This window comes from Chrysemys picta, chromosome 1 (assembly GCF_011386835.1).
Source record: "Chrysemys picta bellii isolate R12L10 chromosome 1, ASM1138683v2, whole genome shotgun sequence".
Classification (NCBI taxonomy): Eukaryota; Metazoa; Chordata; order Testudines; family Emydidae; genus Chrysemys; species Chrysemys picta.
Window position 1 is genome coordinate 195,891,814 of NC_088791.1, and position 17,893 is coordinate 195,909,706.

General features: G+C 42.4%; 1 protein-coding gene across 2 annotated transcripts; it reads right to left on the minus strand.

Annotated features, from left to right (window-relative positions):
* Positions 1 to 2,367: 2,367 nt before the first annotated feature.
* HMGN1 (high mobility group nucleosome binding domain 1) lies at positions 2,368 to 17,860 on the minus strand. Of its 2 annotated transcripts, XM_005304447.4 has the most exons (6): positions 17,436 to 17,860; positions 16,989 to 17,021; positions 16,871 to 16,900; positions 16,738 to 16,794; positions 12,063 to 12,194; positions 2,368 to 3,467 (listed from the first exon to the last, which is right to left on the minus strand). In XM_005304447.4, exons 1-6 carry the CDS (start codon positions 17,448 to 17,450, stop codon positions 3,420 to 3,422), a joined length of 315 nt encoding a protein of 104 aa, XP_005304504.2. In that variant the 5' UTR covers positions 17,451 to 17,860; the 3' UTR covers positions 2,368 to 3,419. The 2 variants fall into 2 exon arrangements, with proteins under 2 accessions (XP_005304504.2, XP_042715170.2); XM_042859236.2 differs by lacking the exon at positions 17,436 to 17,860 and having other exon boundaries at positions 16,989 to 17,075.
* Between the last annotated feature and the right edge of the window lie 33 nt (positions 17,861 to 17,893).

Sequence of the window (17,893 nt, forward strand, 5' to 3'; positions counted from 1 at the left end):
GTAATTGAAATAGATATATTTGAAAATGTAGAAAACCATCCAAAATATTTAATAAATTTAAATTGTTATTCTATTGTTTAACAGTGCGATTAATCGTTTTTTAATGTTAATTGCGTGAGTGATTAATCAACAGCCCTAGTGTATTTACACGTTAATAAGCTGTGATGTACTAACAGAACAGCAAACTTGTTATCTTCTGTGAATGCAGTGAAAGGGGTTGTGCATAGAATTGAAACATCTCTTAGGAGCTTAGGGATGGAATTCACTAACTGTTACCTGGTAGGCAAAGTTTGGGCCAGGAATGGCTTGTGGATTTTGCTGGGTAAGGAAGACAGGCAGGCTGGCTGGCAGGCAAGGGCTTGACGCAGTCATGCACCAGCAAAACTCACTCTTACTGAGGGAGAGAGATAACACAATGGCTCATAGCTCTGTGTATCCCCAGCACTATACTATAACTTGGCAATGGCAATATAGCATTATCCGTATCTTCATCCTCAGAGTCCAATTCCAATACTTACATATATTCAGCTAAAGTCAGTGGTTCTGGTGTCTGTTCTTTCCAGTGGATTTTGTAAAATATTTCCTCAGCCTCCCTTCCTACTCACTTTTTCTTTGCAATTTCTGCATCTAAGACTCTTTGCTAACTTTATAAACTTTTTCAAAATAGTCATGAATTGGGTCAAGTAGTCCTCCACCTTGGCTCATGGAACAAGGAGTCCTTGTTCATTTTGACCTAAGTCACTCCACTCGCTCAGTTCAGTTGTACTCCACCCAGATCAAGAGACGGTGTAATGGACTAGACAGTTTTTTGAGGTAAATTGCCAAACTAACAAACTTCCGAATCTGAGAATTCCTCTTCTTGGTTTGCTAAACATGTAATTTTCATAGCTAAACAAAGAACAGGAATTCCCAGATTCCAAAGTTTCAGTTTCTACTTGAGATAGCCTAGACAACAGCATACAGCTTTAAGTTGACACTCTTTTGTTTTTAGTTCCTATAACTAAAATTAAGCAGACTATTTTACTGCAAATCTATTACCAAATGGCTAAATTTCAGTATTTTTCATTAGTATAGTTATAATAATTTTATTTTTCCCAGATTAAGACAGTATTTACTAGTGCCCAATCCTAAACTAGTTTTCCCAAGTAAATTGCCAACCCTGCCACTCTTTGATGCTTTAGAGCAGTGGTTCCCAAACTGGGGTTCGTAAAATGTTACAGGGGGTTCTCACGAAAAAATTCCCTAATGGCAGACAGAGCTGTCCTGGGTAGCATGGGGCCAGCAGCCAGGAGCCCTTGGACTTCTAAGAGCTAAGCAGATCAAAGAAAGCATATCTATCACACTGAGGAGATTTAAACTTCAAGATTCCTTATAAGAAATGGAAAGGGAGGTGGATATTTTTTGCTGTTTTTAAAATTAAATAGGCAGCTAGTATTGTTTTTAAAATTATGAAGAATAAGTTTAAGCTTTGTTGTAATGTGCGTTGTTTGCCTAGACTGCTCAAGACCTGAATGCTTGTGTACAAGGAACTCTTTGAGTTGGCTTCTTAAATACATTCATGCTGTTTCACATCTGATATTCCTTGATGAAACATAAGAGCCTTGTCTTATAACAGGCTTATTCAAAGTGATACAAGTTACGAAAGTGAGATCTTGGAAGAGTGTTGCTGTTTTCATAATGTAATAAAAATACTGTAATGATAAATAATAGTGTGTAATAAGCTTGTCATAAAAAATATATTTCCAAGATCTCTGCTCTTATAATTTATACTCAGGTAAAGGAGAAAATCCCTGGAAATATTCATTTTTAGGAGGGGGTTCACGAGACTTGACATTTTAGTGAAAGGGGTTCACAGGGTTGTTAAAGTTTGGGAACCACTGCTTTGGAGGAAAGAAAACAAAAATAAAAAGGCAAAAACCAGAATACATCAAGGGAAGGGGTGGGGGAGGAATTCCCTTTTGACCCCCTGCAGCTGACCGAATGAAGAACTGGAAGGGATCCCAGGGGCTACTATGCCCAGAGTCTCACCAGCACAGGCAACCCCATCATACAATCCCACTCCATTTTAATGATATCAACATTCCAATTGGTCAACCCAGGTAAGACTGCAACTGGACACTTGGCAATTTAAAAAAAAAAATCCCTCTCTCCCCCCATCTCTAGGAATAACATTAACTGTATATTCCGAGTGAATGTTAAAGTATCTACCAGTACAGGTTTCTCTCAGTTTTTCAAACAAAATCCAACAAACAGATTTCTGTATGAGTTACATGCGTCACTGTAGTCAACCCAGCGGCTACAAAAGCAATGTCCATTTATGACCAAGATTTTATTGGCTCTTGGTAATCAGTACATAGACACACCATGAACAATTTATACAATTTTTTATTCTTGTATATTTTTCATCTTTTTAAAAACCATTATTCCAATTACTTTTCATCTTAACCTGTGTTGACAAACTGTCCTTTACAATTGGATATGATGTACCAGTATCTTGAATATGTCATATGAAGTTAGATCTGCTATACAGAAAGTTCCACCTATTCAGGGCTTGTCTACACTTACAGCACTGCAGCAGCACAGCTGGAGTTGTGCTGCTGTAACGCTTAGAGATGCTACCTATGCTGACTCCTCCCATTGGCAAAGGTACTCTGCCTCCCTGAGGGGCAGTAACTTTGTTGATGGGAGAAGCCCTTCCATTGACATAACTCTGTCTACACTGGGAGTTCAGTTGGTATAAATGCATCGCTTAGGGGGGTGGATTTTCCAAACCCTTGAGCAACGTAGTTATACTGACATAAATCTGTAGCGTAGACCAGGGCTCAGTAACATCACACTCACTACACACCCAATAAAGGTTTCCAATTTTTCACAGCACAGTTACAAAGTTATTGAAAAAAATAAAACTACCACTACTAAAAGTAACTGTCACAGATAATACAGGATTCTGAAAGGGAGATCCAACAGCAAGGAGCAGTTTCATTACAGAAATAACTCTATAGATACAGTGGACATAAGTAAAATAAGACTTTTCAACTTACGATTCCAAAGTTTGATCTGTGTCATGCCTCATGTAATAGGATATAAAAACTGTCCCTCACAGGCTATGGAATGTTAAGTGTAATCAGGATTTCAAAGCCTCTCCCTAATCTAACATTCCATTAATTTCTGGCTACACAGAAAATAGACAACCAGTAGATGATTTTACCTCTTTAAAAAAAAAAAGCATTTACACGTATCTAATTATGTAAAAAAAAAATGGGAAGTGGCGGAAGTGGCAGGACTCCCTCCTTTTTAAAAGTGTGTTTTGTAGAACTACTAAAAAACTTGCATTTACAAAATAGTTGATAAAAATATTCCTCTGAATTGTACAAGGAAGGTAGGTACTGGGTCCACTGATAAAAGACTTGGTAGAGATATTACTGAGACTTTGCTTCTTTCTCTCTTGCTGCATCAGATCCTGGAGCCTGAAAAAGGGGAGGGGACATAGAGAACATTTAGTATTACAGTTTCCTGAAAATCTCAATGTCTTAGTTCACACACAAGATCTTAACAGTAAAGAGAATATGGTAGCTTCAAAAAGATTTAACAAATCAGGTATATTATAGAGCAAAATTCATTATCAAATGTTTAGGACAAATGATTACTTATTTTTTAAAGTCTTCACACATTTTGATTCATGATCTTAACCAATCATTAATGAACTGGTCTCAGTCCCCTTTGATAACATTCTACACCCACAAATCAAATTAAAGTGAAATGTAACTGGCTCAAATTTTAGGAAGTCGGCTCCTCATATTGGAAATGTAAAAGATTAACCGGTAAAACTAATTCTTACCGGTTTATCTGCCTTAACTGTTCATCCCGGAGCAGAGCCAGCTGGCCCGGAGCAGCACCAAAGCAGGCCCAGCCATGCCGGCTGGAGGGGCCCTAGCCCCAACTGCGCTGGCAGGATCAGCCCCAGACATTTAAACAACATATTTTTCGTTTAAACGGCTAACTTTTTAAAATGGTATTAACAACTCTAGACTGCATATGAGGTAGGGATGTAAAGTCATTCCAGCTCAAGGCAGACTTAAAGGTGAAGGGATTTTTTTTTTTTTTTTTTTTAAAGGAGCCTATTTCATTAACTACTGCCCTAAAGGTCAAAATATTTTAAGATTTAAATGAGTACTCTCTCACACTAGGTAGCTTAGATCCTGGGGAATAGCATATCTTTAGAGAAGCAAACATTTGAATGTGTTGTTCTACACTGCAGTATTTGCATTGTTACTTTAACATGTTTTAAGACACATTGATCATGTCACAGTATTCTTGAATTTAGAAGTCTATCTCTGCAGAAATTTAAATATCTAGACTGAGTAATAGTGGCAGAACTACACTATGTCTAGATCAGTGGCCTCCAACCTTTTTACGCCCAAGATCAATTTTCGAATTTAAGGGCAACCCAGGATCTACCCAATCCCAAGGCCCCGCCCTGCTCACTCCCCCCCGCCATTGCTCGCTCTCCCCCACCCTCACTCACTTTCACAGGGCTGGGGCAGGGGGTTCGGGAGGGGGTGGGGGCTCTGGGCTGAGCCTGGGGTAAGGGTGCAGGAGGGGATTCCAGCAGAGTGTTGGTATGCAGGCTCTGGGAGGGGCCTCAGGGCTGGGGGTGCAGCGTGCAGGAGGGGTTATGGAGTGGTGGTTCCAGGAGGGGAGTTGGGGTGCAGGCTCCTGCCGGGCAGAACTTACCTTGGGCAGCTGCACAGCTAAGGCAAGCTCTCTGCCTGCTCCAGCCCCACGCTGCTCCTGGAAGGGGCCAACGCGCCCCGGGGAGAGGGGGAGATGTGGCTCCACGCACTGCCCCTCTCTGCAGGCACCGCCCCCACAGCTCCCATTGGCCACAGTTCCCGGACAATGGGAGCTGTGAGGGCGATGCCTACAGAGAGGGGCAACACGAGGAGCCATGTCTCTCCCCCCACCCCCGGGCCACATTGGCCCCTTTCGGGAGCGGCGTGGGGCCGGGGCAGGCAGGGAGGCTGCTTTAGCGGCAGCCCTGCTGCACCACTGGAGATTGTGATGGATTGGCAGAGCCTCCAAGGTCGACCAGTCGATTGCAATTTATCAACTGGTGACCATTAGTCTAGGTCAAGCCAGTATTTTGTCCCTTAACTTCAAAACAATGAATTCATACAAGCTTAAGAACATAAAAATGGCCATATGGGGTCAGACCAATGGTTCATCTAGCCCAGTATCCTGTCTTCCGACAGTGCCCAATGCCAAGTGCTTCACAGGGAATAAACAGAACAGGTAATCAAGTGATCCATTCCCAAAATGGCCATTCCCAGCTTCTGGCAAACAAAGTCTAAAGACACTTCAGAGCATGGTTTTGCATCCCTGCCTATCCTGGCTAATAGCCATCGATAGACCTATCCTCCATGAATGTATCCAGTTCTTTTTTGAAAGGATACATATACTCCACCTAGATAGATAAATTCATTGCATTTTTACTGCATAAATATCTTTAAAATAGGACTGTCGAGTGATTAAAAACATTAACAGTGCGATTAATCGCAATTAAACAATAGAATACCATTCCTTTAAATATTTTGGGATGTTTTCTACATTTTCAAATATATTGATTTCAATTACAGCACTGTACAAAGTGTACAGTGCTCACTTTATTTTTTATTACAAATATTTGCACTGTAAAAACAAAAAATTATTATTTTTCAATTCACCAAATACAAGTACTGTAGTGCAATCTCGATCATGAAAGTTGAACTTAAAAACGTAAAATTTAGAGTCTACAAGTCCAATCAGTCCTATTTCTATTCAGCCAATCGCTCAGACAAGTAAGTTTGTTTACATTTGCAGAAGATAATGCCGCATGCTTCTTGTTTACGTCACCTGAAAGTGAGAACAGGCATTTGCATGGCACTGTTCTAGCCAGCGTCACAAGATATTTGCGTGCTAGATGTGCTAAAGATTCATATGTTCCTTGAAGCTTCAGCCACCATTCTAGAAGACATGCATCCATGCTGATGATGAGTTCTGCTCGATAACAATCCAAAATAGTGCAGACTGATCTGTGTTCATTTTCATCATCTGAGTCAGATGCCACCGGCAGAAGGTTAATTTTCTTTGTTGGTGGTTTGGATTCTGTAGTTTCCAAATCAGTGTTGCTCTTTTAAGACATCTGAAAGCAAGCTCCACGCCTCGTCCCTCTCAGATTTTGAAAGGCACTTCAGATTCTTAAATCTTAGGTCGAGTGCTGTAGCTATAAAACAGAGCAGGGGACATTGAACTCTTTGGGGGAGAATTGTGTCACAAATTTATTTATTTATTTTTTTTTAAAGGAGCATCATCAGCATGGAAGCAGGTCCTCTGGAATGGTGGCCGAAGCATGAAGGGGCAAACAAATATTTAGCATATCTGGCACGTAACTACTTTGCAAAGCTGGCTACAAAAGTGCCATGCAAATGCCTGTTCTCAATTTCTGGTGATATTGTAAATAAGAAGTGGGCAGCATTATCTCCTGTAAATGTAAACAAACTTGTTTGTTTGAGCGACTGGCTGAACAAGTAGCAGGACTGATTGGACTTGTAGACTAAATATTACGTTTTATTTTTGAATGCAGGGGGTTTTTTGGTACATAATTCTACATTTTTAAGTTCAACTTTCATGATAAAGAGATTGCACTTCAGTACTTGTATTAGGTGAACGAAAAATAATTTGTGTTTACAGTGCAAATATTTGTAATTTGTAAAAAATAAATATAAAGTGAGCACTGTACACTTTGTATTCTGTATTGTAATTGAAATCAATATATTTGAAAATGTAGAAAAATATCAAAAATATTTAAATTTCAATTGCTATTCTATTGTTTAACAATGCGATTGTGATTTTTTTTGAGTTAATCGCACGAGTTAACTGTGATTAATCAACAGCCCTACTTTAAAAGGAATATATCAATTGAATTTATTTAGTGCTGATGAAAGGTTTTAGAACAGCTGCAGAGAATAAGATCCTATTTATCCACAATACCAGCAGAAAACAAGGACAGCCACATTACAAGTGTCCTTATACCATTTACTAATATGACTCAACCTGATCTGGAGTAAGCTTTTCTAGGATCAAGAAGGTACTGCACTCTTTATGTCCATTTACAGTCCTCGGTCTCTCTGCTGGAGTTACCGAAAGGGTCAATTTTCTCATCACAATTTTCACAGTTACTGATCAGCAGTAACACTTTGTCTATAATGGTGTTCAAATTCTGTGAAGTGGGAAAAACTACACTTAGACTTGTCTACACACAATTTTTGTGCCAATTTAACCTTCTCTTCTTCTTCGAGTGATGTCCCTTATGGATGCTCCACTGTAGGGGAGTAGAAAGCAGTGCCCCAACTGGAAGGCTGGGGCTTCAGAGCAACATTTACTGCAGATGATAGGACAGTGTGTCCAAGAAGAGTGTCTGCTGTGACATCGCATAGTGACAGGCAAAAGTATATGTTGATGCCCGTGTGGCCACTTTGCAAAATGTCAGTAATGGGGACATGAATGAGAGGTGATGGTAACAAGATAAGCAGTTTTAATTGATAAGTAAATGTAAGAGCACATTACCCTTGGTTCCAATGGAGGTCTAGGCCGAGGTTCCCAGGTCAGATCTCATATGTTAGGATAAAGATTTTGGAGGCCCTCCAGAAAACGTTTTGAGAGTGCATGTGTGAAAATGGAATGGCCGTCTATGTGGCAGTGAAAAGTGATGACAGCTGCCAAATGCACCTGAATGGAGCGAGTGGATTATCCTGATTGTTTAAGATGTAATATGTAGTTCAGGATAAGTGGTAGTGGAGCACTTACTGCATTGACTTGATAGAAGGCGCACTAGCCTTGGAATCTAGTCAATTTTGTGAAGGTAAGTGTGTCTAGTCATGTTGTGCCTGCTGTTCAAAAGTACCTGCTTAACTGTGTCTGAACAGGTTATTTCCAAATCTTGGAACCATGGAGGAGCCAGGCTTTGGAGTGGAGCATCTGTGGACTGGGATGCAACCCGCATCCTGTGAAAGGAGCTGTGGAGTTGGATGAAGAGATCGGCTGGCATACTATCATGTGAAGGAGGTAAGTATACTAGATCTATCATGGCCAAGTTGGAGCTTTAAAGATGACTTGGGCTCAGTCCCCCTGTATCTTGTGGAGTACTCGAAGCAGAAGGGGGAAGGGAGGGAAGGCATAGAAGAGTGGTGCATCCCATGTGACGAGGAACACATCTCCCAGAGAGCCATGTCCCAGTCCTGCTCTCCAGCAGAATCTATGGTAGGGAATCTCCAGCAATTGAAGATGAGCTGAAGGATTCATGTATCCAGTTCCCACTCGTGGTTGAGCAGGAGATTCTCCCATGAGTCTGCAGTGGTGTTCTGGTATCCAGGGAGGTGTGTGGCTGAAATGATGATGTGTTGGATACACCATTTCTATAATTTCACTGCCTCCAAGCATAAAGAGTGGGACTTCACTCCATCTTGTCTGTTGATGTAAAACATGCAAACGATATTGGTCATCATGACTCTTGATGGTGCGATGTGTGAGCAGTGGGAGGAAAGGTCAGCAGGCACTGTGGACCTCTTGTACCTCTAGGAGGTTGATGTGTAGGGTGGATTTGGTTAAGAACCATCTGTCCTGCATTGTATGATTGTGAAGGTGTGCTCCCCAACTGATTAGGGAGGTGTTGATTGTTAGAATCATAGTCCGCGCTGGTTGGAGGAAAGAAATCCCAACACAGATGCTCTTGGGCTGTGTCCACCAGAGTAGTGAGTCCTTGACTCTCATCGGCATGAATAAGTTTGTGGCGGCAGTCTGTGAGGGACATATACTGACTGTATGGAGACGTGCCTGAAGATATTGCATGTGTAACCGTAAGTACTTTACCACGAAAGTGGCTGCTACCACGTGGCAGAGTAGTTGGAGGCATGTTTTGGCAGAGATCTGGGGGCAGGCTCGTTCCTTGAATACAATATCCACTATAGGCGAGAATCTGATTAATAAAAAGGTCCACTGTCACCCAGATGGCGCGAAGAGCATCAGTTTCAGATGGGGCCTTGAGGAGACTAAGTTGTGGGGTCATCTAAATATGGAAAGATGACGACGCCTTGTTTCCTGAGGTAGGCAGCAATGACTGCAAGAACTCGAGGGGCCATGGACAGTTAGAAAGGCAGTATCTTGCACTGACAGTGGTTGGTGCCCATGGTGAATCGGAGAAACTGTCTGTGGGCAATGTGTACTGTGATACGGAAATATGCGTCTAGGAGCTCAAGGGCCAAGAACCAGTCCCCGTATTCCAGTGCTGGGATAATGGTGGAGAGGGTAACCATCCTGAAGCATTGCAGTTCGATGAACTTGTTTAGGTTTTGAAGGTCCAGGATCAGCTACCAGACACTGGATTTCTTCTGGATCAGAAAATAAAGGAAGTAGAAATGCTGTCCTCTGTGTTGGGAAGGGACTGGATCTATGGCTCCCAGCTGCATAAAATTAATTTCTTCTTGTAGAATGGGTTCATGGGAAGGGTCCCCGAGGAGAGATGGGGATGGAGGATGGTGGGGAAGAAGGATAGATAGGAAAGGGATGGAGTATCCTTCCCTGACGATCTTTAAAACCTACTTTTCCAAGGTGATTAGGCTCCGTGATGGAAACAAGGGAGCTAACTGGTCGCCAAACTGGTGGGATATCAAAGATGGTTGGTATAACTGTAACAAGGGAAGGCTTCTTTGGGCCTCGACTAAACCTTCAAAATTGTTGCTTGGATAGAGGTGCATGAGAGGTAGCGCCTTGAGGAGTGACCTGTCTGAATCGGGTAGGGTACTTTGTGTAAATGCAGACAGATCAGAGAGCAGCTCGGGAGTGTAGGGTGTCATCCATATGCTCCACAAATAAGTTGGGCCCTCAAAGTTACCGGTAAGTCATCTGCTGTAGTTTGTACCTCCTTAGGAAACCCCAAGAGGTGTAGCCATTACGCCTGCCTCATGGCTACAACATTGAGATAGAAGGGCGGCAGTATCCACAGAGTCTAAAGAGGCTTGTTGTAGGGCTGTTTGGGCCAAGAGATGTCCCTCAGACATAAGCACCTGAAATTGTTCTTTCTTGGCTGCAAGCATGTCTTGGCAGAGTTCCTCTATCTTGGAGTAGTTGAGATAGTTGTACTTGGCCATAAAAGCCTCGTAATTAGATATGCAAAATTGGAACTTGACAGACGAATAAACTTTGTGTCCAAATAAATCTAATTGCTGCCAGTCTCTGTCCTGATGGGTAGATTGAGGTTAAGGGAAAAAGCTTCCGAAATGGGAAGCGGGGAAACAGAATCCTAAGCTATGAAGTAACAGTAAAAATAAAGCAAAAACAACAACAAATTTTTTTTGATAGAGGAAAGTAGTAGTACTAACTACATTCGGCATGTCTACACTTACCGGCACTGCTGCAATTGATGCAGCCACTGTCGATTTATCGGGTCTGGTGAAGACATGCTAAATCCATGGGAGAGCACTCACCCATCGATTTGTGTAATCCACTTCCCCAAGAAGCATAAGGGAAGTTGACGGGAGATGCTCTCCCATCGACGGAGCACTGTATAGCCACCGCGGTAAGTGGATCCAACTACGTCGACTTCAGTTAAGCTATTCACATAACTGAAGTTTTGTAAACTTAGATCGATTTACCACTGTAGTGTAGACCAGCCCCAAAACTGACAGGCAAGGCACTACCTACTGAGGGTAAAGGAGACGCAGGCTCTGCTGTGGATTCCATCCCAGACCAAAGGTGGTAGAGAAGGAACTGGGGGGCAGACGAACCACACGGCGCTCTCTCTCATTCATATATTATATATACACACATATATGAACACACACGTGTATATATGTCCCGCTCACAGCGCGACGGGGGGGAGGTGCACATGTGCAGTCCGATGGGCACTGTTGATGAAGATCTGATCCCAGGCACAGGAGGCGCTGCCAAATCTACAGCAGAGTACCCATTGGGATAGCATCACTTGAAGAACAACTGTTGCATTCAACAAATACGATTTCTTTGACCTTTGTTTGGCCATTTTCAGATATTAATTAATGTGCATGCTCAGTTTTAATAAGCATCAGTTAGGAGTGTAATTGCAATTATCAAGTTATTTAGAAAGCAAGTATTGAGCCTACTGACACTAAGTCAGATTAACATCTCACTGAAATGGACGAAGCAGTTGACATTGCAGACAGCCTGAAAATAGCTCTAAAACGTCTTCTTTTGAATTTGCATCAGTTATCCTTCGAGTATTTCTTTGCAACCATGAAGACTAGAAACTATCAGAGATTTTCAGATCAGTCAGAGGACAAAGCCAGTGAGGTTGATTGAAAATTTTCTGTCAGCTATTTTGGGTTTTAACATAATGGATTTTTTGTGAGATGTTTCTTGCTTTCTGCAGAAAACATTGTTTTTTGTTGAAAGATTTTGGTCAAAAACTAGTTGTAGCACTTCATGGGTTGTAGTTTGCTCCTTGCGTACTCACTCTCTTCCATGGGCTGGGATCCCCAGATACACATCTTCCATAATGCACCCATCTCCTCTCTGGAGGAGGGCTGTGTGCAACATGAAGTTCCTTGCCATCATACATTATGGGATATGTACTCCAGCTGGGGATCACAACCCAAAGAGAAGGGGGACATGAGGAGCAAACTACAACTCCCATGAGGCTCTATTACCACATTTGGCTGAAATGTTTTTATTGAGTTTTTACTGAAAGCTATATTCCATGGAAATTGAGTTATGAAAATGTCTCTTATTTTTCCAGAGGAAAAGATTCCAATGAATTTTCACACCAGTTCTGGTAGCTATATATCTTCCACTAAAGTTAATAGAAGATGCATGGCTAAATCCCCTAGGCTGCTATGAAAATCTCAGCAACATACATTTATATCTTAGATTTTGCAGAAACTGAATCTGATGTTGGATAGATGTTTAGATTAACTAGTGCATTACATTACATTAACTATTCATAATCAAGAGCTAATCTTTTGTCTAGGTTAAGACTAAAGCTACTACTATACCTCTGCACTGCTAATTTCTCCATTTTCTGCAGGCAAGTTATCGTTTGTTTCTTCTTGATTAGTCCCCTCAATCTGTTTTCCTTTTGGTCCTTTTTTCCCCTTTGATGGAGCTTTCCTGTCCTCAGATTTATCCTACAATAAAATGAATGTAAGAATTTTAAAACAAGATGGTTATTAATTCTCAATATTACCAAAAAAACCTCAGAAACTATATGCTCCATAATCAGTGAAGGAGGTTTCCATATACACCCCGCTACCTCGATATAACGCGACCCGATAGAACACGGTAAAGCAATGCTCCGGGGGAGTGGGGGTGCGGGACTGCGCACTCCAGTGGAGTAAAGCAAATTCAATATAACGCGGTTTCACCTATAACGTGGTAAGATTTTTTGGCTCCAGAGGACAGCCTTATATCTAGGTAGAGGTGTATATAGAAAAAAATTCTCTCCATTCCAGAAATAAGAGATAGTCAAACTGGGATCAGAAACTAAAACACTTATAAGAAGTTTAGTAGTGGTTTCTCAGACCCCATAACTACTTCCACACAACCACTACACAATTTGATGAGTGGCAACCTGTTTGAGAGCCCTAACACTGAGGAAAATACATGCTGGAAGACAGAATTGAAGTGCATTGGTAGAATTGCACAGGGAAAGTTGCAAAGTCCATGACTTGACTGTGCTAATATTGTAACAATAATAATAATAAATAATAATAAGGGTTGTCAATTAATCGCAGTTAACTCACACGGTTAACTCAAAAATAAAACGTGAAAAAAATTGTGATTAAGTTAATACCAATTAAAATTTATTAAATATTTTGGATGTTTTTCTACATTTTAATATCCTATTCTGTATTCTAATTGAAATCCAAGTGTATATTTTTTTATTACAAATATTTGCAATGCAAAAATGATAAACAAAAGACATGGTATTTTTCATTTCCCCTTATACAAATACTGTAGTGCAATCTCTTTGTTGTGAAAGTGCAACTTATAAATGTAGACTTTTTTTTTTTTAAACACATAACTGAACTCAAAAACAAAACAATGTAAAACTTCAGAGCCTACAAGTCCACTCAGCCCTACTTCTTGTTCAGCCTGTCACTCAGACAAATAAATTTGTTTCCATTTACAGGAGATAATGCTGCCCGCTTATTTACAATATCACCAGAAATGGAGAACAGGCATTTGCATGTCACTTTTGTAGTCAGCTTTGCAAAGTAGTTACGTGCCAGATATGCTAAATTTTTGTATGCCCCTTCATACTTCAGCCATCATTCCAGAGGACATACTTCCATGCTGACGACGCTCGTTAAAAAATAATGTGCTAATTAAATTTGTGACTGAACACCTTGGGGGAGAATTGTATGTCCCCAGTTCTATTTTATCTGCATTCTGCCACGTATTTCATGTTATAGCAGTCTCGGATGATGACCCAGCACATGTAATTCATTTTAAGAACACTTTCAAGGCACACTTGACAAAATGCAAAGAAGGTACCAATGTGAGATTTCTAAAGATAGCTACAGCACTTGACCCAAGGTTTAAGAATCTGAAGTGCCTTCCAAAATCTGAGAGGGACAAAGTGTGGAGCATGCTTTCAGAAGTCTTAAAAGAGTAGCACTCCGATGCGGAAACTACAGAACTCAAGCCACCCAAAAGAAAATCAACCTTCTGCTGGTGGCATCTGACTCAGATAATGAAAATGAACACGCGTTGGTCTGCACTGCTTTGGATTGTTATCGAGCAGAACCCGTCATCAGCATGGATGCATGTCCCCTGGAATGGTGGTTGAAGCATGAAGGGACATATGAATCTTTCGCACATCTGGCACAAATATCTTGAGACGCTGGCTACAACAGTGCCATGAGAACGCCTGTTCTCACTTTCAGGTGACATTGTAAACAAGAAGCAGGCAGCATTATCTTCTACAAACTTAAACAAACTTGCTTGTCTGAGCAATTTGCTGGCCAAGAAGTAGGACTGAGTGGACTTCCAGGCTCTAAAATTTTACATTGTTTTATTTTTGAATGCAGGTTTTCTTATACATAATTTTACACTTGTAAGTTCAACTTTCATGATAAAAAGATTGCAACACAGTACTTGTATTAGGTGAACTGAAAAATAATATTTCTTTTGTTTTTTTACAGTGCAAATATTTGTAATAAAAAATATAAAGTGAGCACTGTACGTATTGTATTCTGTGTTGTAATTGAAGTCAATATATTTGAAAATGTAGAAAACATCCAAAAACGTTTACATAAATGGTACAGTAACTCCTCACTTAAAGTTGTCCTGGTTAATGTTGTTTCGTTGTTATGTTGCTGATCAATTAGGGAACATGCTCATTTAAAGTTGTGCAATGCTCCCTTCTAAAGTCTTTGGCAGCCGCCTGCTTTGTCCACTGCTTGCACGAAGAGCAGCCCGTTGCAGCTAGCTGGTGGGGGCTTGGAACCAGGGTGGACTAGCAGCCCCCCCATCAGCTCCCCACTCCCCTAAGTTCCCTGTGCAGCAGCTGCCTGCAGTTCAGCGGTGCCCCTCCCCCCACTGCCATATGCTGCTCCCAGAGACTCCTGCTTGCTGTGCGCTGGGGGGAAAGAGAGAGGGAGAAGAAGAGGGGGGCTAATGTCAGGGTGTCGTCCGTCCTCCCCACTCCTGCATCCCGCTTACCCCAACTTCCATAGAGCAGGGGGGACACAGGACAGGGCTCTGCTGGCAGCAGCTGTGGTCTCAGCAAGCTGATCTAATTAACAAGGCAGTGTACTTAAAAGGGAAATTTGCATATCTCTCTCTCCCCTCCCTCCATTCCTGCTGCCTTGTAGAGTGTCAGAGTTAACCCTTGAGGGCTCAGCCAATTTCTCAGTAAGGCATTCCCTGGGAAATATCCCACCCTCTGACTCCTCCACCTCAACCAAGCTTCACAATCATCATCACTGTGTATCAGTATTAAATTGTTTTTTTAAACCTTATAGAGAGTGTGTGTGTGTGTGTGTATGTATGTATAAAAAAACAGTCTTGTCTGGTGAAAAAAAATTTCCTGGAACCTAACCCTCTCATTTACATTAATTCTTATGGGGAAATTGGATTTGCTTAACATTGTTTCGCTTAAAGTCACATTTTTCAGGAACATAACTACCACGTTAAGTGAGGTGTTACTGTATTCTATTGTTGTTTAATGGTACGATTAATAGTGATCAATTTTTTTAATCACTTGACAGCCCTAATAATGTAAGCCCTTCTATTTCAGAAGCACCAAACACATCAAGCTTTTATCCTCTTTTTAGAATTTAATGGAAGAAATTTAATAATGCAGTAAAATGTTTTCAAGAGCACATTCAACAGTCAGCTGAAGTAGGCTTTATATTTTTTGCCCAACCTAGTATGGTTAAGCCAGAGGTTTCTTTTGACTTGATGGGAGTGATATTTTTCATTAAAAACAAAACAAAAAAGTTTCCCCAGTATAAATTTCTCAACAAACTTTGTATTATTTAGTTGCATTCTAACGAATGCCTCAGCTGATTCCCACTGCTTGAAAATATTTAGTATAGCAGTATGGAGTTAATATAAAAGAACAATTTAATACTTTTGTCTAACAACATTAATCTTATTGATGCCATTACCTATAAGTGAACAACAGATTAAGACTTATTGTTTTTAGACAAATCTAATACACACATTTAGCCATTCTTCACAGGTTTCCTACTTTTTCATTTAAAACATTCAATATTATATAAATTTAATCTAAAAGGCTTCTATACACCAAGTCTTCATGCATCTCTATTTCTAAAATAGAGATCAAGAGACTAGAAAAAAATCATTTTTTTAATTTAAAGATTTATTAATCATGTATAATGAGTAAAATTGTGGCTGATAACCCAAATAGACTGTCTCAGTTCATTTGCATTACTGCAACCCTACTTGTTAGAACTGTCACATATAGTTGTGTACTTCCTGTACATTTACAGAAAATACTGGCAGTACACTAAATTGTTTCACAGCTGTAACTTAAGAACTTTATTTTACATAAAGGTTAAAGTCACTAGAAAATGGTATATTTTCCCTACTTCACAAATATGCCGCGTGCCAGAGGTGGCTGACCCCTGGTCTATGTACTACATAGAGTGTCTTCCCCAGATGAACTATAGGAGCGCAGATGCATCAGTACAGCTGTGCCAATACACATGTAGATATGCCCTGAGTTAACATTGAACTCAATACAAGTTCAAAAACCATTTTACAAGGTTAAACCAAGAATTTAGACGCAGTCTTTTAAAATGCAAGTACATACACACTTTCCCCTTCAGGTACCAATAAAGACATGAAATATTCTTATATGTAGTTGCCGCCTGATATCAAAATAATGATCAGCGCTACTAAAATATTCACACCTCTTAAGTATGTACTAGAGATCCTAAATACCATTAGCTGCTTAATAAAGGAAAAGGTCTAAGAGAGGTGGAGTACAACATTCTTCGTAAGTTCTCTTCTCAAGAAAGATAACTTGGTAAAAACAGTTGTTTAGTGTATTGCTCCCTGGAAGCCACGTAAGTTAAGAGCAGCATCTAAATGAAATCTGTCCTAGATCCAGCTGTATGATCAAACCAACAGGGCATTGGTGTGTCGAGCAAGCCTGACACGGACAGTCTGTGCCATTCACAGGTGTGTCTCACTCACCTTTGCTGCTGCTGCCGCCTTTTTTGGCTTGGGCTCGGCTTTGGCGGGGGCTGGTTTCTGGAAAGAGAGGCAGGTTTAGTGCTCGCCCCTCACAGCGCCTAGGAAGGGGCAGCCGGGGGATGTCTATACTTACAGCTGACAGGCGTGCGGACCGCCTCTTGGGCTAGAAAGAGAGACAGAGACAGCGTGAGAGTCGGGTCCCTGTTCCGCGCCCCTCCCCGGGGAGCCCGCGCAGGGAGCCCGGCACTTACCTCCTCCCGCGCCTCCCCTTCGGCCGCGTTCACCTGCAAACAAACACGCACAGGGAGTGAACGAACAAACATGTGCGCACGCGCAGAGCCCAGGTTTCCTCCCCCCTCCCAAGGGGCGGTCACGGCTGAGTGACGTCAGGACACACGCCCCTTCCCGCCGCCACGTTCGGATTTCGAACCCCGAGTGCCGTCGCGTTTAACGGCTACAGAAAATTCGAGTGACGCAGCTGCCGCTACTCGGGAGAAGGGCCCCGCGGTCGCTCAGCGGGTCCGGCTGGGGGCCCGGCCGGAGGGGGGCGCTGATGTCCCGGGCGCCATTTGACCCGAAGCGAGCGTCAGCCGAGCCCGGGGAATTTGCGGGCGGCGGCGCGAGAAGCCCGGGGATAGCCCCGGACCGCAGCGTTCGGTCGGCGGCTCGGTGCTGTGGGGAGCGGTTCCACCCCGTACCTTTCTCCTCGGCATGGCGAGCGGTGGCCCCGACCCGCAACCCGCTAGTGCAGCTGTGGTCGCTGCTGCTCCCCGCGTTCACTCGCTGCCAGCGAGCGCCTGCTGCCTGTGCGTGAATGAATCTTAGTGTCGTTGCGCAGTGGTCGAAGCCCGCCCTTCCCCCATCCCAGCGCGCCGCAACAGGATCCAGCCGGATTGGGAGGGGGCGCGCCCCATTCACTGGCGACCGCGCGCACCCATTGGGCCGAGCCTCCCGCGGGGCTGCTTTCGAATCACAACAAGCCCCTAGGGCGGGCCCTGTCACTCATTTCAGGACGTGGGGCGTGGCCCATCACTCCGGCGGGGGAGGGGGATGAGCACCCATTTGATTGGTCAAGGTCCCTCACAGAGCCACGCCTTCCGTCCCGCTTCCCTTCTGTGCTGGAGCAGGGATGGGGAGGGTGAGGTGGATACGCATG